Source organism: Lipophrys pholis, assembly GCF_963383615.2.
Source record: "Lipophrys pholis genome assembly, chromosome: 21".
NCBI lineage: Eukaryota > Metazoa > Chordata > Actinopteri > Blenniiformes > Blenniidae > Lipophrys > Lipophrys pholis.
This window is the reverse complement of record NC_137649.1, coordinates 19,486,637-19,514,628: the sequence shown is the minus strand read 5'-3', so window position 1 is coordinate 19,514,628 and position 27,992 is coordinate 19,486,637. Positions and strand designations below refer to the sequence as shown.

The window sequence follows — 27,992 nt, the reverse complement described above, 5'->3', positions numbered from 1 at the left end:
ACTGGGTCATTAAAGAGTTAAATAAACTAGTATGAATGTTGATTAAGAGGACGTCTGAAGGAGAAATCGAACAGGACTTATCGAGCCCTTCTCTATACGTCTGTCATGTGAATCAACTTTAATCAACTTGATTTTAACTTAAATCCTTTGTGACAAATTTGACTAAAAGAATAGCGTAAAAATCTTTAAATACCAAAAACTGACATTTTTTCCTCAATGAAAAACGACTCCAACTTAAAATAATACCCCTCCCCCCCCTCCCCCATAAACTCCTGGTGCAAAATGCAAAAGACTTAATTTTGTGTTTTTGGGGGTTAAAAAAAAGAAAAGAAAGTGTAAAGTTGGATGGATGATCGTCGGTTCTCATTTTGACACTTTTGAAACGTTTTCAAGTGAAAACGGAAAACTTCGGTTGCGTTCTGAGCGGCCGTTTACACGACGATGGTGCTCGGAGCCGCTCCCAAGGTGGAACTTTTAGAAAACACTTGGTCGCTTCAGAAACAACTTCTGCATCGTTAATATTAATATAATTGATGCTTACAGCGCGCTGTTCTCTGCGTGATGTTTCCACTTGAAACCTCGTGTAAATGGGGCCTATTGCGTATGAGCTGAAGAATTTATTCCTAATGGTTTGTGCCATGGGGCATTAATTGTAATGGGATGAATAAATGGAAAACACAATGTTCGAAACCTGAAAAAAAATCCACTCTTCCCTTTCTCAGATTAGAGGATGTAGTGGAGGAGACACCGAGCTTGTTTTTAAAAGGAAAAACAGAGTCAGTGTCTATTTTTTTTTTTTCTTTCGTAATGCCTGCATACAAAAGATCCACAATTAGGTCAATAGTAATTACATATATATATATATTTTTTTCTTTTGAATGATAAAAAATAAAGTGTAGCAAATAGTCATCATGCATTCACTTAATGGAAAAAAAAAAATAAATAAAATAAAAGCCCTAAATTGTATTTTGGATGTTTTGGTTCCACCTTATAATGGGAGCAAAACTCTCCAAATGAAGCAGCGCATTAAAAAAAAAAAAAAAAAAAACTGGTTTTGCCTGCAGTGTTTCAGCTTAGCGGGTCAGCTGTGGAGGTCGCCGCTCCTCATCGCTGCATTAGGACTTCTAGGAGGCTGCGGCCGCTCCGTGCACAAAGCAGAGCTTTCAACTAAAATGTTAATGGAAGCATTGGGCCACGCTCACGTTGAAAATGATATCACACACTGAGGCTGATGTGAATATCATTAGTCTTGCAAATAACCCCCCCCCCCACCCCAAAAAAGAAAAATGAATAATGGGCATATTTGGGCTTGACGATAGTGTGAAGGAACGGGCAAAGTTTTAGGGTCTTTCTCGGACGGGGTGGGGATTAAATTAGGAGCGTTAAACTTTCTGGAGAATCCAGCAGTGGGGAGATTCCACAAACTTGTTGGTGTGTGGCGTGAGGACAAAAAAAAATGGATCACAAAAGTTCTCATTGCTGCTTCCCTCTTGTGATGAAAATCTCTATAATAAATTAGAATTCACCCAAAGGCTGCTGGGATATGTTTGTCTACTGTAATGGAGGGGTGTTTTGCAGAGGTGCAGCGTGTCCTCGCATGAGTCGCAGGGGGCCAATCGTGGTGCAAGGGTTCTAAAAAAAGGGTTTTTGTAAAACAGTTCCGACTATTTGGGTCCAGACCCGGTCCAAAGTGAAATAGTCTCAGAGATGTTAACAGACGCCTCGGAAGTCTGAAACACTTTTCTGTGACTTAGAAAGTGAAAGAAGTGCGAGGACTGCACCGTTAGAGAGGTCATAAGATGCAGCTTCACACTTTCACATGTGCCTCAATTGTGCAATAAATCATCGATATATATATATATATATCATTGAGAGACCTCGTATTTATATGGTCATGAATTCTCCATCGTATTGCATGTTATTCATCAGCCAGTCGACGCCACGTCACCAAGTGACGAGCGGCAAAACGTCCGGGCAGCGTTCACGACGTGCCGCTGACGTGGTGAAATACGTTTTTAATTCGTGTCCCGCGAGAGTGTCGCGGATCGCTGAGATAAGAGGTTAAAGCCTAAAAAAAATATATATAACAACCTCTCATCATCATTCGCATTACACGAAGACGCAGCAATCATGTTCACGCGGTGAAATGCAGCCTGAACTTGCCGAGCAGCCGTCTGAGGCGTCAGCTTCAATTTCTACCCTTGAGAAACGACTGGCTGCTGATTGGTCCTCCTCGCATTCCACCAGACGTGTTTATTTTCCTCCTTTACCGTCTTCCACTCATTGATATGCCGCTGCCAGTCTGTCTGAGCGCGTGTGTGTGTGTGTGTGTGTGTGTGTTGCTGGCATAAGTGTGTGTACATGATGTTTTGTGTTAGGTCCCATAAACACAGAACACTCATTTCTCTCTGCTCAGCGCCCGAGGCGGAATAATAACAGGATGCTCTCATAGGAAAAACCTTTCTCTCTCCCTTTTTTCCTCCCTTCCAGAAGCCCTCGCCATCGTTTCCTCTCTCTCTCTCTCTCTTGTTCCCTTTCTCTCGGACTAATGGTGAGCACTGAGTTTGAGAGCTCTGAGGAGCGCCGGGCAGGTGAATCTCGCTCTCGTTCAGCAAGCCTCAGAGGACCAGCGTAAGGGGGGGGGGGGGGGGGGGGGGGGGGGGGGGGGGGAATCCGACATCCCTCCACTGCTTTGCTTTTCTTTTTTTGTCCCTTGGCTTTGGATGTGGAAAATGAGCATTTTTTATTTTTTTTTGCTGAAACAACATTGAGATACAGTAAAGAGAGCGCACTCCGGCTGTGTCAGCTGAAAACTTTCTGACACGAGCACTGATCTTTGTTTAGTTTGAAAAAAAAATCAACAACAAAACAACAAACTCCAAGACGCCACGATTGACCACGTTCCACACGCCAAATGACCAAAAAATGAAGAAGGGAAGAAAGACGGCACGACAAGGTTTTTTTTTCTTTTTCTTTTAACAACACTGCAGCAGTTGAATGAAGTACAACTGTGCCTGCAGGCCAACATGGCCTGACGCAGTCTCTCTCACACCCCGACAAAACAGCTTAGTCACCAACCTCGGAGCCCTCGGGCAGAGGTCAAGGACGTCACACGAATAAAAACACACACACACACACACACAAATCCTTTATGAATTACGATCCTGCTCTCTAATCAAACACCTGGCTGTTACCTAACATCCTCTCCTATCTTATCTGATTTTATAAAACCGGAACGCCACTGGGATGATTAAACACTCGCGCGTGCACACACACACATTCACACACACACACGGTAAAAACCAGTTACCCCCTCAGATCTCGTCAAGATTGCCGTCTCTGATGAGGACGTTCAAACGGCAGTCGTCATCGCAAAGCAGCCACATGACATCAACAGCGAAACACGCGGTCAGTCGCAGTCGGATGATGGGAGTGAAAACAATGAATAAATGAAAGCATTCTCCCAAGAAACACGGAGGATGAGGCGCCCGCTCCTGTGCGCAGCATTACATCAAGGAGGGAACAAGGAGCCGAGAGGATAAAGAAGCTCGAGTCGTGTGTCGTCGTCCCCCCCCAACCCCCCATCAGACACTTAGATAAGATTTTAGGAAGGTAATTGGAAGGAAAAGGGGAAAAAAAAAAGTTTTTTGTGTGTTAATTTTTTTCACAGAATGTCCTTTTATGTGGCGCGAGGGGGAATAAGAGCAGCCCTGGAAAGGAAATAACCCGAACGAGGATGATGTGCTTGAATTGACTATGAAGGAGAAATGGCAGGGGGACATGTCCAATTAGGTAGCTATGGAAACAATCTACCTTCTCTGCCTCCTCCGGCTCTGTCACTTTCTCCCTTCTTCTTCTTGCTCCTCCTCCACCTCCACAATGGGGCTCTCGATGGCTGTACCCACTCGGTGTGCAGCGCTGTTTACGGGAGTAATTGTCCCGCAGTCAATTTCCAGATAAAGCATCCTGGGCGTGGCGCTTGTACTCCGGGGTACCCGGAGTCAGACAGTCGATGGAGGTCTCTCCGTCAACTGGGGTTGTGAGCCAGGTGATGGCTGCAATTCACGGCGAATGATTGTGTGTCTCCACCCGGCTGTGTCCTCGCAGCAGGGACTCCTGTGTCTGTTTGCTCGGATGTTTAAATGGTCGATTCGCATCAATTAGGGAAAAGAAGCGATGGGCGAGAGTTACTGATTCAACGCCGTGAGTCACCAGGTCTTACATGAGCAAACGTCTCGTAACTGTACTCGGGATCTGTATCCTGCTCAGTAGTCTACTTCAACTTTCAGACAGATGGCATCATCTGACGGAATGAGCAGAATTCACAGTTGACTCGGCAACTGCAAGCTGTCCAATCCTTGAGGTGGCAAAATGTAAAACACCAAACATTTGCACGCTTCACAGTTGGTTTGAGGTGTTTCTCCCGAGAAGTTGAGTAACAGGACGAGAGCTACGATGGGCAACACAAACAAAGGCCCGTCCTCCTCTTTACTCGGATATTTGTTTGTTGTTTGGAGGCATCTCGGTATCAAACTCTTCTTCTTTATCTCAAGAACGGCTTCTTCTTCAACTTCTTCTAATGTTGTTTAGCAGTCCTCGGTTCCCAGTTTCGCCCCTCGTCATGAGCTTTGGGAGTCATGACAAAGGATCAGATGAGATTTCTTCACCTTGACGTTAGTGACAGAACCGGGAGTTCAAACATCTGCGAGCAACTCAAAGTAAAGTCACTGGCTGAGGTGGTTGGAGCCTCTGATTGGAGGACCTGCTGGCAGACGTGTACAGCACGGTCAGATATCTCCAGGAGACAGGGGATGGAAGGGCCCAAGGATGGATTGATGATTCTATGAAAGTTCTAATACTTGACATTTGAGTCTTGGCTGACGAACTTGAAGGTGTGGTTACTGTAAAAGCACTTCAACAATGAAATGATCAAGGAGCTTCACGCCTGTATTCACAAGCTCCCATTCACACGTGTGAAGTGCTCCTCCCGAAGTATGCTTACTCATCATACAGCGCAGATCGGTGTACACCGCCGACTATTCAAAACAACGAGTTTGTGACATTCAGGACGATAAACCGTGTCAAAACACATGAATTGTTCGGATAACATGTTGAATATTGTGTATTTGTCCCTCCTATGATTTCCAACATAATTGGAGAAAAGCTTATGGTCTGATCTGATAGTTGGTGACTTTGTCTTTTGTTGCCAGTTGCTCCCAATCCACATTAATTTACATAGAAAAGTGCAGTAAACATTTGCTGTTGCTCATTCAATTATGAATATTTAATGTTATGAAGAACAACGCTTGTAATCTTCAAGAGATTTCAGACTTTCTGCCTCCTCCTTAATATAGCTGAAATGATTGGAGTCTTGGAAAGCAATCACCGAATTTCCTCATTAATTCTTCATTCTCTCAGAATTGGTGCCGCCATTGCTCCACAGAACATGCTGTGAATGAGGCTTTTTTTTTTTTTTTTTTTTTTTTCCTCCAGCAGAAGTTAATGGAAGAAACAATAAAAAGAGAGAGTGGAAGAAAACAAAGACAGCGCTCATATACTGGCTTTGTCAGCGTGAAAAATCTGCAGTCGACAAGCCACGTCTCGAGTGAAATAGTTTTTGTGTGTTTTTCTTTCAGAAAACTTCCGCGTTTACAAAGGCAACTTTCTGAAAAGGCGGAAGCGCTAGAAACGATGTCGTTTTCATGTTGGGCCACTAGTGGGTGCTGTTGTTTGTTTTTGTAATGAAACCACATACACATGCAGAAGAACTATTTCCTATGGCCGTGGTGCACATGGGCAGTAACGGCGTTTACGGAGTGTTTTCAAAAAGTTTTCATTGACTCCGAGCACCGTTGCCGCGTAAACTGACGTCCAATGAAAGGTTTCCCTTTTTGACTTCAAAGGGCTTTAATGGCTTTGAGAGCAATGACAACGTTAGCGCGTTAATACAGTGACGATAGAAGACGAATATGGTAACTATTGACAGCTGGTACTGAAAAAATGTTTTCTTTTTTAATCTGATTGTGTTGACAGTGTAATAAGAGATTACATGATATAATAAAATAAGCTTCAGTGCTGAAGCATTAGAGGAATAGCAGAAGACTTAACATGAGCAATCTTATGCTCTTTATTGGCTATGTGAACAATACATCTCGTGATATGATGAGCCTCTGTAAACAGTATCAGTGGTAATTCATCCAATAGTTGATGAGACTTTGGTTTGACAGGCATTTACAATGTATAGAAAAAGAGAACAATGATTTCTCCAGCCGCATTGAGAAATAATGGCGATGTTTACAATCTCTAAAACTAAGAAAAACCAAAAGCCCAACATATACATCCATTACAGTCACATTCATGTCATTCTGTAGTAAAAACATTATCACAGTGGAACAGAAGAAAATCATCAAGCTCTTTTCAATTTGCTCTAAATAAAACATTCCATTGTAGACGTGAAAAAAATGGGCCATATTATCATATTTTATTGAACAACTTAATGTTAAAGTAAGGTTACTGCTTCAGAATGTTACTCACTTAATACAATATAGTGTGAAAGGTTTATGCTGTTCTATTATCCTGATGTTTTCTGATTTATTTAAAACCTTGATCTAGGTAAGCCTGGTCGCTTAACAGCTCCCAATTATCCTTTAAATTAACGAACAAGTTGCACTTTTTTTTTTTTTTTTATAAAACAACAATTTGAAATACTGTTGGCAGCCGAGCAGAAAACGGATAATTTATTGGAGTTTTGGATTATTGGAGCAACAATGACATTTTTAAGAAAAAAAAAACATGTTGCATGCTGAATTTCTTTTTTTTTTAAATGTCATCTTTTTGCGCCGTGAGCGCCACAAACCACATTCTTCTCACCTCGCGTTGTATTGAGATGGAAACGGAAATTGCCGAGACGGATATCTCAAAACCTTGGCATTTTGGTAATTTGGGTGAGCTTGACCTTTTAAGAATGAAGCAATGAGACTTCACAAATAGCTTAGAGCAGGCGAAGGTATTACGCTACGCTGCGTTGCTTTTTTTTGTTGTTGTTTTTTTTTTAGGGGAAGGGTTGGAGATGTGGACAGATAGATGGGAAACAATGGAGAGATGTAGATGAAGCAGCGTCTCGATAGACTTGTTGAAGGGACTATTTTTGGCGCCAGTAATATTATTTTTCACTCTGCGAGAGATAGGAAGTCAGTCCTGATAAGTGTTTGTGAAACCCATTTGCAGTCCATGCGGGAGATGGTCCGTGCAGAGGGGGAACGCACGCACACGCACACGCACACGCACACGCACACGCACACACACACACACACACACACACACACACACACACACACACACACACACACACACACACACACACACACACACACACACACACACACACACAGTCAAAGAGGATGCACACAGCTGTATTTGTGTCAGTCGATAAGACAGTGCTGAGAGACTGCGAGAGACTGAAGGGGGGAGGGAGGGTGTGAGGAGGAGGAGGAGGAGGGTGAGACAGAAAGCGAACGGGCGGAGGTGAGAGAGAGATGCAGAGATGAACAGAGAGATTAGAGGTGGAGAGAAACGGGAGGGAGGCGGCGGGTTGCTGGAGAAGCGCTCCCCACCGGCTCACTAAAATCATCGCCGGCCCAATTTCACAGGAAGCACTAAACCCGTCCATTATCTCCCGGCTCGTTGGCTGTCAGACGTGGGCTCATCTACGCCCTGACAGATGACGGTCTGTCTGTCTGCGTCTGTCATGCGCACACCCGCGCACACACACACGCGCGCAAAAAAGAAGACAAACACAATTGCACACGCATGTGGAGTAACCTCGCAGCTCCTTACATAATTCATGCACCGCGTACCTGTGCCCCCGGGGGATGTATGGTTGATATGAGGTAAATAGAGGTTCTGTGAGTCTGCATCTGTGTGTGTGTGTGTGTGTGTGTGTGTGTGTGTGAGAGTGTGCGTGTGTCTCGTTCCTCCTCTCTGCCAGCTGCTCTGCCAGCCCTTTAATACTATTCAGCTCTCGCCCCAAAACACCCACGTTATATAATCATCATTTCCCTCACAGTAGTCCCACTCTGAAAAAGGCACTAATAACAGAGAGCAAGTTTCTGGGCAACAGAGCTGAAGGAAGTTGCCTTCGTGCCGCCGCTTTAATGACAGAAGAACATCGTCTCGTCAGGAAACATTTGAATTTAAATGCGTTATTGACCTCGCGCTTTCCTTTCGCCGACGCTTCGCGACGGCGTCACTTTTTCAATTTATTTTTCACACTTATTAGAAGGCAGGTAGACGGAGGACGAGGGGAAAGCTGCGACGTGGACGCCGTTCTCTCTAAACGCGGCTTCGCGGGGAACGGATTGACATTTCTTGAAAGTGCGCTCGTTACGACGGTGACACGGGAAGATGAGTGGCGCTCTCAATTTCTGCGTGGCGAGCGTCAGGCCGCTCGTTAGCCTCGGATTAGCTCGGCGGGCAGCTAACGGCTAATGCCTGTCGGCCTGTCGGCAAAGCGTGAAGCTTAGTCTTTAACAAGTAATCTGTCATTAGTTGAAACGCAGAAAGAAATTTACTTCATTTGCCATTTCTCGGCCTCAATCAGAGAATATATTCCTCCTCGTAAACCGCCAAATCTGTCTTCTCATTAAACTCTGTTTTTGATGCAGCTGGTCGGGTTCAAATGTAACGGTGTTGTTTGGGCCCCGAGTGCAAAACAAAAAGACAGAAAATATTTGAATCAATAGTAATCATCTGTGCCATGAGAAGCGAGGAGCTGCCTGTAGATAAGATCTCTGCACTGCCAGTGTTTTGTATCCTGCTATCTTGGAGTTATGACTGCTTTGTTAAAGCATTTTTTTTCCCCCGCGTGCTCGTCCTTCACGGGCGTCTCCGGTGGCTCCAGGTTGGCGCTGTAAATAACTCGAATTTGGCCCCATAATGTGTTGGAATCTGAGCTCAGACGCACCTATCATTTCAGCTTTGGCCCTCTCATTATAATGACAAGGGCAATAATGCAGTAAGAGAGGGGAAATAATGGCAGATACTGAGCAGGGTGATAATAATGAGAGGGAGAAAACGACGGGAAAGGAAAAGGTCAGACCGTGATTGCAGAGTCCTCTGTAGCGTTGGGCGTGGGTCATCATTTTAGCTGGAATCAGCACAAATATCAAGGACTAGAACTCGCACATAGGCGAGATTTAACATTGCTTTATATCACGAACTGAGAAAATTTGATAAGATGAGTATCTGAAACTGACCAACACATCAACACAAGAATCTAAACATTCCATCATTGCAACCCAAGTCTCATGTAGTCTTTAATATATCTATGTGGCATTTGCCCTCCGGGGGAATCAAGGCTTCATGGCGTCGATGGGGAAAGTTTGGTACGTGATAGCCAAGGAAAGGTGTTTGAAGGAGTAGTGGGAGCACTGTCGCTAGGCAACCAGGCGGCCATAATTGAGGCCCAAAGACTTCTTGTTGCACTCTAATGTCAACACACACCTTTATACTTCTATACATATACAGTGTCGATTGAATAGATTTTCAAGAAGATCCTCCTAATTAGGGATCCCCCTTCTGCTAAATTGTTCAGGGTAGGTAAAATCTAAACAAAACACATCAAATAAAAGTGTTTTTTAAATACCAGTAAAACCTGGCCAACTCCCTAAAAGCCCTATCTCGTGCTGCACGCACTTTGTGGAGGACAAATATCCAGTTTAGTTTCACACTTAATGTCGTTAACAGGTTTGAAATCCATTGAATATAAAACGTGCTAATTAGCTGACTTGAGAAAAAAACAAAACAATTTGTGTCACTTAAAATATGTGCTTTAATTAATAAATATAAGCTATACTTTTTCCTTAAATAAACCCCGTCAATACTGATGATTTTTTTTTAGTTTTAATGCTGTCTGGAAGGGGAACGATTCAGCTTGTGAGAGGGTAATTTGCCTCCAAATTCAGAAATTGCAGTCCAAAGGAGGTACAAACACCAAAAAGACCCTTCATTTGGGAATATAAAACTGCGGCCAAGCAGACACTGGCTTAAAAAAAGGAACAGCTCTGTCATGAGACAAAAAAAAGAAGGTGGCTGTAACAATGGCAACACAGCTCCTGGGGACAAACACACACACACACACACACACACAGACACACAGAAAAAACAAAACCCCCCGAACATTTCTTCTCTTTGTGTGGAAGCCCGCATGTGAACGGCCGCGCTTGTGAATCGGTGACAAAAGCGGAGCACGCCGCGGCCTGTCTTACCTATCATGGGTGATTCAATGAAACTCCAGGTGTTGCTCTGCGGCACGTACGACTGGAGGACGCCCGCCGAGCGCCCGGCCTCGTTCACACCTCCGAACACGTACACCTTCCCTCCGCACACGGTGGCTGCTGCAGAGTGCACCGGCTTGGGAAGAGGCGAGACGGTCTCCCACTGGTTGGTGATTGTATCGTACCTGCACAGAAAGTATTTCAGCAGTCAACAACAGGAAGTGCACGCGGGCCAAAGTCCTGACTTTATGCATGAGTCCAGAAACGACCCCGACTGCATTAAACAGGTGCACGATGGGCGCGAATCGCCTCCGTCCTGCATGAGTGAGACGTCTCCCGACACACGCATTGAATGAACTTATCATCATCAAGCTTCAGAAGTATAAAGCATAGAATAAAAACTGCATGCACTGGCGTGGGAGGAGGCGAGAAAGTCTCCCTAACGCGTTGGTGATTATGTCGTACCTGCACAGAAAATATACATTTCCAGCAAAATTTCACCGCAGCTACAGGAAGTAGACGCGGGCCAAAGTCCTGACTTCATCCATGAGTAAAGCTACGACCCCAACTGTATTAAACAGGTGCAGGATGGGGAGAATCACTTATTAAAAAAAAAGAAAGAAAGCTAATGATTCATAAACTACTCTCACAGTCAGTCATTTACACCCCCGCACACACACCGGCCGTTCACAGGGACACTCGGATTTTTAAAGTTCCCACCGCTCTGAATTCACAGTGAAACGCTCATTTTGGCTGCTGGGCTGACAGATATAATTAGCAGAATGCCTACACCACCAGGGAAGATGAAAAAGACCAACCATTACGTACAATGACAGCAATTAAAGCAATTACACAAAACAACATATGTTGGGAGCTACAAGCCATTAGTCTCTGGAGTTGGGCTGCGTGTCAAGCGCTGAGCTTTGGACCTCTTCTCGCTGAGCCCCTCTTTGGCAGACTTTCCCAAAAAACCCAGCCGACCCAAACCGGCCCGAGCCGTCGCAGCCAGATGAAAAGGGTCCCGACACAATAAGGCGCCGCGTGAGAACAAGACTCCGGCTCACGGGACCGTGGCCTTGTCAGTGGTTGAGCATGCGAAACATGCATATTTCTTCCGTTTGTATTAGGTGTGTGAGTATGTGTGCGTCTGTGTGCATCTGTGTGTGTGTGTGTGTGTGTGTGTGTGTGTGTTGCACTGATTCAGACATGTGTTCGCGCCATTTGCATAGTGTGTTAGTGGCGTAATCCCGTGTCCACGGGCCGCTGATCAAAGCGGCCGCACCGACAACCTTCCAGCTGGAGAGGACCTCATTAAAGAGCGGCGAACGGATCCACGATCTGTGATTAAAACACACATTCATTCAGACCAAAGCGAGCCTTCCTAATCACGGTTGCGGCTTTGTTGTGAAAGAAAAAAAAAACACCTTTGTACTGAAATAATAAATCAAGAAAAAAATAAAAAATAAAAATACAGAGGCCCACGTCCCTAAGCCAACAAACCTTTTACTTGAAACACTTGAGGGATGCTTTTAAAAAAGTAAACTCCCACATTCACACTTAAAAGCAATTTCTCAGACTGAAATTATCCACCAGGGTCGGCGACCTTCATTAGCGCACAGGTGTCGGCTCCTTAGCTTATTCCTGCAACATGCCGGTCCAAAGCAACACAAGCGTTCACATTTTAACCCTTCACACGCCATCCGGACATTACAAAACCCAGCATAAATAAAACGCCCGCAGATGAGATGGTGAAAAGGCTGCACAGTGGGCGCTCACGCCTCACATTGGGACGTTCCGCAGCTCGAGCCTGGTTGGAGGCCCTCGAGTTTGCATCCACTGGTTTTCTCCCACGAGCCAAAAATGAGCATTTAAGGTTAATCTAAATTACCCGCAATGGACTGGCAGCCTGTGAGAACTTTGTGAAAACGCTCCGACTCTGTGGAATTGGCAACTTTTTGGAAGCTTCTTCTGCACATGTGCGAGTAGATGGACAATAACAACAACGTTCCCTCCAGAGGGTCACGACTCCCAGCCCATATTCTCCTGGGACTTGGTAGTTTCATAGTTGACAGTCACTCGGAATAGCAATACACCTTTGTCCATACACTGGCTGCCGCTCTGGCATTTGAAGTCGGAATGAGTTTAACTGACACCAGGACACACTCACAGTTGCCGTCAACTTCCTGCGGGGAGGCTGTGAGATAAAGTGTGCGAGGAGATGGGTGATTTAGCCTCTGGGAATATTCTCTCAGGCCTAAGGGTGTCTGATAAACGTCCTTGGGAACAGCAGCTGCTTGGAATCGACTGTCAGTCTGAGAAAGTGGCAACACGGGGGACACGCCGGGGAAGGTGGACTGGAAGACACCGGAGCCTGCCAATTAGTGCTGTTTAAACAAGGACACGCACACGCACACACACAGACTGAGTAACCGAGCCCTGCTGAGGACTAACACGAGTCTCGTTCTCCGGCAGATGTAATTACCCCTCAGACCACGCTGGGGGAGGTTCATAAATTTAAGGGTCAGACGCTGCTGAGAGATGCTGATTATTGGACAGACGAAAGTCCAAACGGACTGCTGCTAACAGCTGGTCTCGATGAGAAGAGATAAAGGGGGTTATAAAACACAGAAATATAGAATAACACAACAACTCCACCACTGCTTCTAAACAGTTTCCCCCTGAGAGACACAAAGAAATACAGACTTTCAACCTAAAGCCTCAATTCTGCAAGAGAAAACATTTAACACTTTTAGAACCGGATTCATTAGATTTTATGGCTGCAGAATAAATCAAATGTGCAGTGAGTGACAGCTTCTGTCACTATATGACCGTGTTTGTTTTTTTTCACAGTACTGAGGTCATGTTACAAACGACATGCTGCAACGTTTGAGTGAAAAGCCCCAATTCCTTTCTATTTTTTTATCTTTTTGTCTGAGATATCATAATCAGTCAAGGAGTAATTGTTATGAGAATAGCTGAGTTTAGCTGTCATATAAAACAGAAAATTCCAAAACTGTGAGCAGAAAAATATTAAAAATGCAACCATCTTTATTGAAAGCCAATTCAATTTGAATTCAGTTACATCTAGTTAGATGATGGTTATGTAGAGCCGTTAAAGAGCTTCTCAAAATCCAACAGGTTCACTCTGGTATGAGGAAAATTCAGGGATGGGGAAGAGGAAAAACTCTCAATTCAATGCAATAATATGTTGTTGTTTTTTTTGGTATGTTTGAACAGGATTCATCATTGAATTGTAGTAAATGTTTTACATGTTTGTAGTTCGGTTTTAGATCTCAACAGTTGTCTTTTGAACTGTGTTCAGAGAAGATATCCAGTAGTTTTCCTGAGTTAATGAAGCGATCAGGTGTGTTTCTGGTGCTCGGCAACAGAGTGAAATCGAAAACTGGATGGGTTTTGATTTCCAGTCATCTCTCAATCAATGTATGAAATCCCTGAGTTCAGCACAGTTGCATGTACTGTAGTTCCGTTTCCATTTGGGAAACATTTTCAGTCTTTTGTTGCGTGAATCTTCGCTGCCATCAAATACAGAACAAGCTGCAGCTACATCTCATTCTCTGTCATTGCGCCGTCATTTTCACTTAAACGCACAACTCTGATGAATTCTGCTCTTTGCACACTGCCTTTAATTGACAGTTCACTCAACCATCCAGGCTTTTCAGGAATTGCAGCTGTAAACACGCATCTCAAAATCGAATACGATTAGAAATGCTATTGTTTTGTCAGTTACTTCTACATTCATATCATCCGTCGATCCCATCTGGCAGCGTGTGAAGGCGGTTTACAGTCTGGACAAGTTACCAGTTCATCACAGGACCAACAGCCAGACAAACTATCATTGTCACACTTTTTAGGGCAATTTAGCATCATCAACCAACATTAAATGCAAATGTTTGTTCTGCGGGAAGAAGGTGGAACACGATGCATGTTAAGGAAATACCCAAAACATCCTATCTTATGAAATATTTTATTATTCTCAGAAGTTTTTATGACTGCGTTCGCCTTTACTCAGCTGGGCTTTGCTTCAGCTGAAGGAAATGCAACAGTAATAGAAGATAAATGAATTGTTATGACTGATAAATTCGACTTTAATAAATTAAATAAAAAAATAATAAAAAAGACTTCAGATATTTCAATTCATGTGCCATCAATGCAAAGTATAAAATAAAATTCACATTTTGGAGGTGCAATAATCTCGAATAATCTCCGTAAAAGAGATTGTAGGTACTGGTTAAGAGCCTTTTCTTTATTTCAAATGGAAAAACAAATGTTGAAAAAAAAACAGCGGCGCTCCAACCTCCCCTGCTTGTGTGAGTCTATATCACCATTAGTGGCACATGGATCAGAGAAACAAATGTTAAAAGAGCATAAAAGGTAAACATGGCACAGCTATCATGCGTTCAAAGTCGCCTTAGGGGGGGTTGTGAAACAGAGCAACATGTTCGGGTCAGGAAGAAACGCAGTGCTTCTGACTGTCTGGGGTCGCAAATCTGATTGAAGCCATTATACGTCTGATTCACCATCAAGCTTTCAATGCGAAGCGTGACATTAGGAGTGACACTAAAAAGACTCCGAGTGGGTGTATATGGTTTGATTGAATCTCTATCCGGCGGAGACGGAGAGAGGAAGGAGACAGGGGAGGGAAGAATAAAACGACACGGTGTTGATCACAAAAAACAAAGACCCACGTCTGTCCTTTTCCTTACCCGGAGTCAGACAGAAGACGTCAGACGCCGTCGTTTCAACCCTGTAGGATTTTATCCATCAACGTGTTGCACCGCATCGATTATTATTATTTTTTTCCTTCCTTCTTTCATCCAAGTGTTTATACACAAAGACTGATCACTGCATGGAGCCATGTAATCGTCTGTAGCTCCTGACAGGGCTTGTTTCATCACGCAGGGACAATCATCTCGAAAATGCAGCTGCGGGGTTACAACAGAACAAACAAAGCAGGATTGTGTTCTTTTGTGGCGGCTGAGAAATGACAGGGGAAAAAAAAAAAAAAGAATAGACTGATGGCATGTAAGGAAGAAGCTGAACTATTAGCCAGACTTGACTCTGAATATGCAATCTGTTAATGCTTGGTGGGGGGGGGGGGTATTTGTTGACAACTGACATGTCAACAAACCAGATTTACAAGAAGCGAGTGTCAAGCAGGTGTGAGGAAACCCGCGCGTCTCTCCGGCCGCTTGCTCTGCCTTGACCAGGCTGTTCTCCAGCATAATGTCTGGAAAGCAACAGGTGAAATCAGACAGGTGCTGACGAGAGTGTGCAGAAGCATGTGCCACGCTTGTTTACGTTGACAGCAGATGGATCTGACAGTTATCTCCAACCTGCCTGCTTGCTCTGCATAGTGCACGAAAATCAGTCAGCGAGCCATGATATACAGTAAAAACAGGCCTCGAGACATATCTACGTGGCAATTTCCACATTAAAAGGAAATTAACTGGGGTGTTGCAGGCTGGTTCAAAAGTCTACATAATCCAATTAGAACACATGACTTTGCTCTATGTATATTCTATATTGGGTCTTAAGATTTCACTAAGCCCCTACATAAACATGAGACTGCCACAGTTTTCTTATTAAACTGTGTATGTTAGTCCATCTTTTTCCAGATCCCTTATCTATCATTGATGACGAGGATATTGCTGGTTTTGTCTCCTAGATTAAAGGCCCGCACGAGTTTGCACGTTCTCCTCTTATAGACAAAACAAAACAAAACACTATTTTTTGGTAAACTGGTGAATATCTGACTGCGTTTGCCCTTCAATGGACTTTTACTGCTCCAGCACTGACTTTAACTAAGTAACTAAGGCTAATCATACTTTATTAATAACCTTCATTCACCCATCATATTTCTAGGATACAGCAGTTTTTGTTCAGTGTCATGCTCAAGGACACTTCAAATATGTGGACAGGGGGAAGATGGGGTTTTGAACCTTCTGATCGAGTCAAAGAGATTCAAAGCGAGGGAGTGAATCTTTCCAAAAACAAAACCATAGTCTCTCCTCAAACACATGAAAAGAGTGAAAAGAGCTATTCCTAGGAGCCGGATTAATACACATTAGACAACCTCGTCAGCGCTGGTGACAGGCGTCGGCGCCTTCCGCTAAAAATAAACGAACAATGCTGATGTTCATCAGCATTACCGACGCGTCAACCTGTACAGAACGCGACGGGTTCTAAATAGTGCTGGGAAAACATCGCAACAAGGTGGCGCAGTGTTCGTCAGATCAGCTTCCTCCGTCGCTCTCTGTCGACAAACACCAACTCTGAGACCTTTTTCAGTATGCAACTTCAATATCTTGTTTTTTTTTTATAATGGGTAATATCATCCTCGTTTTATGTTCCTTTTCATGTTTAATTCAAGTTAAAAATGTTGACCTCTGTTGAGATAAATTACGTTTTTTGAAGGATTTTACCGAATAGCCTAATGATCCTTGGGTGTAACTGTGTCTTTATTCAGTAAACATGTCTTTATGAATATGTAAATGCTGCCCACCTCAATCACGACCCAATCATCCATCAAGCTGCAGCTTAAACTGACCTGAAGGTCAATTCCAATTGTATTTATGTATTGTTCTCTTCAACATAATAGATTACATTAGCCTTCAGCCCGACTCCTCCCTCCACCCTGCAAACTGATGGGATTTGATCCCCGAGGTATGTGACGTAAAACAGCCGCTGCAGATCCGCCGCACAAACGCACAGTCATGACTGCATTTCAATCACGGCATCTTCTCTTCTGTATAATTTACACCAAATAAGTATGTTCATCAGTTTTAAGAAGAATTTATATTCCAGAGTCTTAAAGATCTCTAGAGTGTGCTGGAAGATCAATGCAACTAATGATTTTCAGACATTTATCTCTGCCTCCTTTTTTAAAAATGGGCCTGGATGGATGGTGTCCTCACCAGCTTCAGATGCGTCACCCGGCGGTGACGTCAACGCCCGCGAGCTGAGAATGTGCGCTGCATAAGCAGATATTGTCCCTCTGGGCTTGTCATTTTGTAATGTTAACAGTGAAACATACTTCTGAGTCACACGTCGGCGAAATTAATGCACGAGGCAAAGCATCAGCCGACACGCAGCCTGCCGCTTGGATTTGCTGGCTGGTTGTATGCATGCCGATGTGTATTTAATACTGTTATGGAGACCTAAATCTATTTGCACACTCACATTATGGAAAACTAGTCATTCTCATGGGAAAAGACATTCAATTCTGAGGACAAAGACACGTTTTAATGGTTGAGCAAGGTGAGGATTAGGTTATGGTTCAGATTAGAAAAGTGGTGGATGGAGAGATAGATGAGATTTCCTCTAGGGATTTTAAGTCGTATCGCATTCTTACATCAAAATAAGAAATGGCGGGAAACATGACATATTTAGACATAAAAGCAACATATATGGCAACAACATTTCTTTCAATACTAACACGCACACACACGCACTCAAATATTTAAAAAGAAGTCAGAAAGCATATGAGGTGAATATTATACTGATGGTAACTGTGTGTGTTTGTGTGTGTCAGTCAGCTGTTTGTCCTCCCCTCCATCGAAACACGTTGTTGTGTATTGTTGTGTGAAGAGACACCTCCCGAGTGTGTGTGGAGCAGCTCAGTGTGCAGTCTTCAGAGTAGATCTGCACGAATTGAATGCAAGCCAATGCAATGTCCCCAAAAGACATGAAAACGTGTGTGTGTGTGTGTGTGTGTGTGTGTGTGTGTGTGTGTGTGTGTGTGTGTGTGTGTGTTCTGGTTTTCTTCTGATTACAGAGCAGCTGCGACATCAACATGCTGCAGGAAAGGCGACGAAAGCTTCAATCAGCCAGAACATGCTGTTGTAATGCACTGGATGACTAAACTAGTTGTTGACCAGCCTCTGCCTGCCGATGCTGACCACACACTCCCTCATCTCTGACCACACAGCTCAGAGACGAGCTGTCTCCAGAACGCACAAGCGATGCCATCTAATCATCAGAACGGCGCCCAAGGCACCGGGCCAGCTCGCTAATATGGTTAACTGAAGGGTAGTGGGGATGATAAACCACGCTTCTCTCCATACTCGTCTCTTTTTCCACGTGCATACGATAAACTCTAATGGATGGGCTGCCAGTCAGTGAGATACTGACATGTATCATTTCCCCCGAGATACAAACTACAGCATTCATAGAGTGAGAAAAGCAAATGGGAAGTTAGGTGGAGGAAAGGAAAGGAAAGAAAAAAAAAAAAATCGCTCAGATAACAAAACCACTCGGGCTCTATACACCTCAACACAGACAAAAAGATCCATTAAGAGGCAGAACGCTGCAGATACAACCACACCGCTTTGGCATACAAACACTGACTGCTCCACAATAGATACAGTATCCCCCTCAGTTGTTGTTAAAAGCCTTGAAATCCAAACAGCGAGTCGTGAATGACGGTACACAAAGAGGAGAAGGCACTCTTTACAAACCCTATATTCATTCAAGCTGCTAACTATGCTGGCACCGCAGCACTGTAACCTTTAAAAAAAAAACGAGCGTGTGCGCACTGGAATGCAATGGAAGTTAGTTCTGAAAAAATAAATAAATAAAACAAAAATGCATTCATCGCCTGCAGAGAGAAGCTGATGCTCTAGATTCTATCGAGCAGCAAGTCATGCCCTTAAGTTACAAACTCGCATTAATCCCTGCTACACCCCGGCTATCTATCTCACTCCCATGAACACCATCTCTGTGTCTCTCTTTCATTCTCCTGTGCTGCCCACACACACACACCCTCAGATACATGCTTCAATGTGGACTGCAAAATAAAAAAAAAAAATTAAATAAATAAAAACAAAAAAGGAAAAGAGAGAAAAAGACTCACGTAGGTAAATCCACCTTGTTTTGAAAGAAGACAAACTGGCACGTCGTATTAAAAGTGCTGCGTTTTTAAGCGTGTGAAGAGGTTTGAATTTTTTCTTAGTATAGCTGGAGGGCGACGTTGTGATGGGCTTAAGGATGCCTCAACTTCTCCTTTATTCAAAACTGTCTTTCAGATGTCCAATAAAGAAAATACTGAGACACACACACACACACACACACACACACACACACACACACACACACACACACACACACACACACACACACACACACACACACACACACACACACACACACACACACACACACACACACACACACACACACACACACACACACACAAAAGATTACATTACAGCTGGTAAACATCCCACCTTTTACCATTTTACTGCTCCAGTTCTGAAACGTGTGGAAATCTAAATGGATTCAATAATCTGTGGGGCGCATTAGCCCATATTTCAGGAGAACACAGACAAAAAAAAAGAGGCGATATTTAATTTGTTGGCAGCTGCAAATATATATATAAAAAAAAAAAGAAAAAATGGGACAGAAACCACTGAAGTCTAGAAAAGTGAGAGTTACTAGTGAATTCAGCCCAGTAACATGAAAAGACAGTGATGGAGTCTGTATGCGGCGAAGCTAGGTGGAGGTTCGATTCATCACTTTGTGGAAGAAAAAAAATAAAGAAGCAAACATTGTAAATCTCTTTATGAAATATTTCAAAACACAATATGTGTTAGAGAATCTGGAGGAATCTTAGGGGCACAATCCTCTGCTGAAGGTCCACGTGACCACGGTTCAGAAAGATCTCTGGGTCAAAGCTCATTCAAACCGAGGACCGAGGCAAAAGGGGAAGCCTCCAAAAAACTCATTTTGGAGGCTGAGGCTGCGTGCTGCAGACAAAAAGAAAAAGAGGAGAGAGGGACCATCTGGATTGTTATCGGCACACAGTTCAGGAGCCACCGGCTCTGGTGCTGCGGGGTTGCATTATTGCCTATGACCTGGGCAGATTACACATCTGGAAAGCCTCTATCGACGCTTAAGGATATATAGAGGTTCGAGAACAACATCTGCTCCCGAACAGACAGCATCTCTCTCAGGGAGGAACTCACATATTTTAGCCAAACAATGTGAGCGATAAATAGATGCAGCAAAAGAGCAACTTTTCTTTTTTTTGTCTCAGGCAAATTCTAATTAAACCTTTTATCATTATTATTAATTCGTTCCAAACATGTCATTCATATATATATATATATATATATATATATACACACTTTGTGAGTTGGAGGTCTCACTTGACCTTTAAAGTGTTTACCAGTATTTAGTTGAAAGCCGGAGAGTCACTAAACAGTTGAAGACTTCCCCTCCTCTTGTCTGTCGATGGTAAATGGCGAGGGGCAGCAGTGTGACAGGGAAGCTACACAAACAGCACAGGGAGGAAATAAGCTCTTAATTAACTGAGCGTATCGAGTACTTTTAGTTAACCTTAACTGTGGACGGCCGCGTGCAGCCGCCAGGAGTTAAAGCCATTCGCCGTGATGGAGTCACCTGAGCCCTGAGTGACATCGAGAAATCACTGACATCGGGCCTGCGCACGCCCCTTAAACTCCTGCAATTTCTGCCAAACATACGATTATCAAAGGCGCACCTTAAGACGGACGCACACAGTGGCGTGGTGTTTATTCTTGTATCCTGGTTGTACTGATAGTACACCTGTCAATCTAAGGCGGCGAGTAAGTCTGAGAGTACCTTTGTACATTTCACTGTAAATAATTTTGGATATTAAAAACTAAAAGTGTGTGTGTATGGTGGTGGTGGTGGTGGTGGTGGTGGTGGGGGTCATACTACAACAGTTTCATATTCTATCAGGTTTAAGCTCAGTTAATAAAAATGGATGTGATTCAAACTTACAGGGCTTTTCTGTGTCTTTATGTTCTCACTGGCACACGCAGAGTTTCGTTCAAGTATAGTCAGTCTATCAACATGCATACCAGCTCAATTTCAAAAATATCTCTAAATTCACCTCTATTCTACGTCTTCACGGTGCATTGTTACACATACGTCACAGCATCATTCGAAAATTGAAAACCAACTTCTCACACACTGAAAATTTGCATTCCCGTGCAATGGCACATCCAACTGGAGCTTGTTTGGTTTGTATGAAAACTGAGGCACGAGAACAGAGGAAGAGGAAGAGCGTGTGTGTGTGTGTGTGTGTGTGTGTGTGTGTGTGTGCGCGCGTGTGCGTGCGCATCAATACTTCATAACCCTCTGTTTCCCGTCACAAGTAATGAACTGAGAGGTTGTGATTTGGCTGGAGGGACACATGGCTGCTGTTGTGTGAATCAGCTCGAGCCTGGACGGCCCTCCAAACAATTTGCACGCGGATATAGGCATCACTCGCGTGCATTAACATTTTTCTCATTTATCCGAGATGCTCGTTTGCAGGCAAGGCCAGGGACCAAAAAAAACCCCACAAAAAAACTGAATAGCATGACACAAACAGCTGTGGAGTCCAGGTAGGAGGCAGGAGAAAAAAAAAAGGCTCCTGAAATCGTGTGCTGAACTTTCATTCGAAAGGAAATTGGCCCACACGTGCAGAGCAGGGCTGAAATGTGCATGTGGGCTGTTTTGACAAAAGGAAGCTGCTGATAGCGACGACGAATGGATGGATGTTCATTTGGATTCATCCAACTGTGACTTCCTGCTTCTTTGCATATTGCTTGGTGTCTCATCCAAAATGTGTTACTCACACATGGGGATCGCCGTGCGGGCAAGAGGAGTAATGGGTAAACAAGAGGAAACGTGCGGGAGGGGACGAGGCGAGAGGAGGGCAGGAGAGGAGGGAGGCTTGAAAACCGTGAGCGCTGATAATGTTTCTTTGGGTTAATCCGTCTGCGGGTACGTCTGTCAAGTCGAGTGATGGAGGCGTGCAGCGGCGAACAACACGGGGGGGGGGGGGGGGGGGGGGGGGGTCCATTTTGGAAAGGAGGAGTGAGGACAGAGTGAGAGTCTGTCTGTTGTTGTGTCAGCTGCCATCTGCGCGTCAGAGCACATCACACAAACTGCGAGGCCGGCGCCCACACCTCCAGTATCACCCTGCTGTCTGGTGGACACCAACACACACACACACACACACACTCTCCCTCGGACACATGTGGACACACAGTGCAAACCCATGCCAGCACACTGTCGTGTCTGTAATCTAATGTCTCACACTCAGCTGGATATATTCAGGATTAATCTGCAGCAGAAATCATCAGGAATCAAGAAACTCAATTTTTTTTTTTCTCTCCTTTTATTAGCAATGTTTTGCAACGTGACACTTTGTGGTTACTGAGAAATGTGTACACTACTAAATATAGCCTGGGGGCATGAAGGTATACAGTTTGTTACAGTAACGGCAAACAATGTTTGTTTATGTCTCAATAGGTAGATTCTATGTGTGTTCATATACTGTATGTACATATACGTGTATCATCCTATTATATTCGAGGGCAGGTTACACAGACTTATCCCATTCATCTCTCTGTACATGTCCTCATGTAGTAGGACACGCCCGCACGCACGCACGCACGCACGCACACACACACACACACACACAACCTTTGGCTCTGCTCTATTGCACAAACGACAGCTCTAATACAAATTGTCAGAGATGAAAACAAAAACAGCGGCTCTGTGACAACTAATTTGAACTCGTTTGTATGCACCTCTGTTCCCCGTGTTGATTTTCTCTGCATGTGACAGCTGCTTGTACCTGTGTTCCTTCTCCCCGGGTTGCTAATCAATGTCTGATGGTGAGATCCACGGAGCCCCGCCACGTCGAGGAAGGGCTCAGCGCAGCACTGAAATGTAAATGTTTGGATATTTGCATCCTATAGGAAGCCGTTCATCCGCCAACACGCCTGCTGCTTCATTATCGGGGGGAAGTGTGGAACAGATCTGGCTGTAATCGCGCTTTAATTCAACACATGACACAAAACGACTTGTGTTGGACTTGTTTTCGCGACGACAAGGAGAAAAATATCCGACTGAATGAGGAAGGGTTCATACATCAGATTGCATTTATGCAACTCATAGGCTTGTATTTTTAACTTCTAGCTGAAGTTGCTCAGATTATATTCTCGCAATTTGTAAGGATAAAAAGACTCCCTCAAGACATTTTTGAAAATATTTAAGAAACGCTAAGAATTCATAAGCACAGTTCATTCCTAATGTTTAACTGTGACTTCACTGTAAAGTGTGTTTCATGAGTAAATACACTGGAGGAATTCCGTTTTCAGCATGATGCCAGTGTGTGGGATGAAATGGATCAGCTTTCGGGAACCGCGTCGAGCAAAAGGTTGACGACTATCTCAAGATGGGTGAAGAAAAAATAAAAGATTTTACACATTTCTCCAGATTGCACTGGTTAGAAATTCAACGGCGTGCTCCTAATACGTGGTTTTGAAGGCTGATGATCACGACTTCTGACAACTTCTGAAAAAGAATCGTTTTTGTTTAAGAAAAGTTTCGATTTTACTCTAAACGATGTAGTTAGCATGGCAGGCCACTAGTGGGTGGTGTTGGTTGTTTTTGTAATGAAACCACACACAGAGAGAACAATGGGCTATAAACATTAACGGAAGGGAGTACACGGACATTCGTATGGACAGACGGAGTTGGAATGTTGTTACCGGCGACTCTCAGCTATAAAACAAGTCCTGGGAGAATGTGGACTGGGACTCATGTTGTTATTGTCCTTCTACTGGCGCATGTGCACAAAAAGTGTTTACTGGGGCGTCTAGACAACAAGGTAATGGACCTGCCAAATGTCCATTTCGCCATAAGTCAGTTACTTTTCAAATACATGAAAGGGATTAGCAAATAATCATGCTGAGGGGGCATCAGGTAAGACCAACAAACTAAGAATTGATTATAATAATAATAATAATAATAATAATAATAATAATAATAATAATAATAATAATAATAATAATAATAATAATAATAATAATGAAAAAGAGGAAAAAGGGGAAATTAAAATCAACAAAACCATCAAAGATGTGCTCAAAAGATAAATATACATAAACAGTAACAATAAAAATGATAAAATCCTAACAGTTAGGAGAATGCCACTCCAAATAATCTGCTTTTTAAAACCGCTAACAGATGGTGCCTGGCGAACATTAACTGGTACAGAATTCCATCATTTTGGTGCATGAAAACAGATAATCTGCTTCACTAGTTATTTTTCCTCCCCCCCCCCCCCCCCCCTCCATGTATTATTGCAGGAACATTCAAACAAAGCAGCATTTTGACGATTTTAAAGCTTAAAGCATGGGGTGGAATATATTCAGTCAAAAAGGTGCTAATCCATGACGTGATTTATAAACAATTAAAAGAATTACAAAATCAATTCTGAGCGAGACAGACGGCCGAATCAAGGACGCCAAAATGGATGTAACATGCTCTCCTCTTCCTGTGTAACAGTTAAGATTCCGGCAGCTGACTTTTGAAAAGGCTGCAATCGATCAGGAGTTTCTATTGGTGGACCCGTCGAAGAAGTTCACTTTTCTTTTCTTCGTTTAATTACAAGTTTTGTCTCATCCAGTGATTAATGTGTCACAGGAAGATGGTGAATGTGTTTAGTTGGCTTTAATATACTGAATGTACCGCGTCTCCAAACAGAAAGCAATATGTTGTACGATTGATAGGCTCTGCAGAATGTTTCTACACAGTGGAGCTCAAACTTTGGAGGAACAAAGAGCATGCTCTTGAGTACAAGCTGACTCAAGGTCATGTGTATGTAATAATAACAAAAAGAGAGGCATTCAATCTTTTGAGTTGGCACAACTTTTACTCAATATTTTCATTCTCTACTTTGCTTTCATGCTGGACTTTGCAGTATTCCCACTCCAAACAGGAAATATCCAGTTATGCAAACCATTTAGTTTTACTCCATTAGGCCTGCTTTAAATTTTGCCACGTCAGCGCTCTTTTGTGGGAGTTTTTTCCTGTGACATGCAATCAAAAATCTCCCGAGCGCGGCATGCCACCGACCATTTTTCACACCGCATTCTAAATGACTCATGTGGCGTCGCGCTAATATTAGTGTTGTCTGTCAGTACTTCAGTAGGCTACAGACCAGGTACCAACACTGGGTACACGCGTTCATTTACGGTTAACGTCTATAGAGATGCAGGTCGTGTTGAGCAGCTTGGGGCCCTTTATGTCATGGAAGACGTCTCAGCTGCTCCACAATTCTTGTTTATGACGGATGAAAACATCAAATCGTGACCTTTTCTTACAGATTATGTGAAATGTTTGTATTCGTGCAAGATGAAAGTATTTCAAAGTCATGACCCATCTGCTTGAGGTGAATTGGTGACTGTCCAGGGTGTACTCTGCTTTCACATACGGTGAACTGGGATCGCCACCATGGCTCCATGACCCTGGGACGGAAAAAGCTCGACAGATGGACAAAACGCCTACGATTGAAGGTAAATGAAAACAATTTTGTGTGTCTTTAAGAAATGATTAACCTTTCCATTTGACCTGTCAGATTTGTATTGGGACCCTTCTGGTTCTGACCCTCGTTGTTGGTTACTGGTTTAACCTTTGACACCCTTTCTCGTTTATGAACTCCCAAATGTCTCACCCTCCCTCTAAGACGGCGCCGCTTTGCCTGTTGTTTGCTCAAGGTACACACACGTCTGACGGATTGTGTACAATGTCATCTGAGAGTCTTGCTCTCTGTATGGACGGCCTGAGACTGGGCTCATCTGACAGATTGAAGTCAAGGTCAGTCAAATGACACACATGTGCACACAAACACTCCACTGCCATCACTGTTGGAAACCGCCAGCGCACATGCAGACACACGCACACACGCACAACTCATTACCTCTGATGGATTACAGCACATTTCAGGCTAATAACATAGACATACTTGTACACACCATGTATAAATGCACTTACACACAAACAGCAGACTATGGCAGCACAGCAGTCAAACACAGATGGACACAGACCTGCCACCTCGGTGTCACCTTCAGCTAATCCTGGTGAGACAGAGAGCAATCCATCCACTGGCCACACAGATTTACCCATAATCCCGGGAAAATGAACTCATTCTGAGTGCGGGTCTATTTCCAGGTTGCCTCTGGTGTACAATACGGCCATTGGTTTATAAACTGCAATTCTGTTATGTAGATCAGCTGTAGATTCGGTGCACAGCGCTTGCGTAAACTAGGAAAAGGCACCTTGAGATGCTATAAGGAAGGGGAAGTTGGGGAGTCGCGGTGAGAGAAAGAGGGTGAGCAGCTTCATGAGTGTGTGCGTGCACGTGTGCAGACGCGAATTTAATTGGATGGGAATGTCACGTAGGACAGGGGACATGAGTGCTGTCGGTGGTGTAGGTCGTACACCAATTACTGCTCCGCTCTCTTCAAAACTGGATGGGAGATGGAAGTCTGAGAACCCACTTCATTATCAAAGTAAGCCCCCGTGTTGATAGCAGCCAAGTAGGGCAGCACAGTGGGGGTAACCCGGGTGGAGGGGCTGCGGCGCCAGTCTGTGAGAAAGGGGGGTGTTGAAATTAAAACTGACACCTAGATTGCAGGGAAAAAGTGAGTGCAGCCAAAGCTTGATGTCTGATTGCCTGGTTTTTGGCTTTTCTTTTGAATATGGAGGATCCAAAGTGAGACGTGCAATCAAAACGGTACAGTGAGACGAAAGGAGAGCTGATGTTGAGTGGTGGAAAGACAAATCTGAGACTTTGCTCAGAGAGCCGGGAACTGGGTAAGTTAGCATCTGGAAAAGTTCCCATTTCCTTGTTTACAGCTTTCATTGGAAAATAACAAAGCAGGCAACATGGCCACCTCCTGCGGTGCGGCTTCAATTCTGCTGTCAGAGTCCAGAAAATAGACAAACCAGTTCGACATGTCACACAGTCACTAAAAATTCAATGAAATGAAGCACAGGAGTGGGCACATTGTTATTTTCTGCTGCAATCATGTGATCACTTTTCCTATGAAGGTTAATAGTTACAGACAGCAAGTCTTATCCCACTAAAGTAGAGCGAGTGAGTGTCGAAATTGACATCTATGAGTAACAGCATATTTAAGATGGAAAACGGGCAATTAAAATTCGGAACTTTCACCAAATCAATGCCAAATTGAGTGAAGTCCGACACGGGAGCTTTTTGAAAGCGTTCCCAGTGCGAAGCTCCCGGTCTAATGGCATTCAGATTGATCTTACACATTGGAAAGTGGGGCCTTTCCCACTTCCCAGTTATTATAAGAACCCAAAGTGTATGAATTTATTGTGAATGAAAGAGAAAAAAAACACACCAGTTTACTGTGATGACCTACTGACAACATTTACCATCGACTTGGCTGAATTGAACATCAGTTGTCATATTTATATATATATATATATATATATATATATATATATATATATATATATATATATATATATATATATATATATATATATATATATATGTGTGTGTATACAGCCTATAACTCTACATAAGTACAAACTCACTGCGATACGAAAGCTGAAAATCGCCTTGTTTTGTGCTTACCCTGCATTAATGGAGCACCTTCACCTTGCCCCCACCCCCACCCACCACCACCACACATACATACATACCGTACACAGAGGACAAGTCTATATATAACACCTCACTCTCCCACCTCCAGTGTCGATCCCTCCCTAGGTGCTGGGGAGATGCGGAGTCTGGATATCGCGAACAGTTTGCCAGGAAGATGCTTTCTAAAGGTCAGCTGTTACTTCCTCCCGAGCGGGGACGAAGGACCGACTGCCAACCGTCCTGGTGGCATCTGTCACATCCTA

The 27,992-nt window shown here is 43.7% G+C and overlaps 1 protein-coding gene across 1 annotated transcript in view; it reads right to left on the bottom strand.

Annotated features, from left to right (window-relative positions):
• Positions 1-27,992, bottom strand: part of klhl29 (kelch like family member 29) — a 244,400-nt gene that overhangs the window by 8,286 nt on the left and 208,122 nt on the right. The window contains exon 13 of the mRNA XM_080491025.1: positions 10,266-10,459. Coding sequence (XP_080347151.1) covers positions 10,266-10,459 — 194 coding nt within the window. The remainder of the gene's footprint in view (positions 1-10,265; positions 10,460-27,992) is intronic.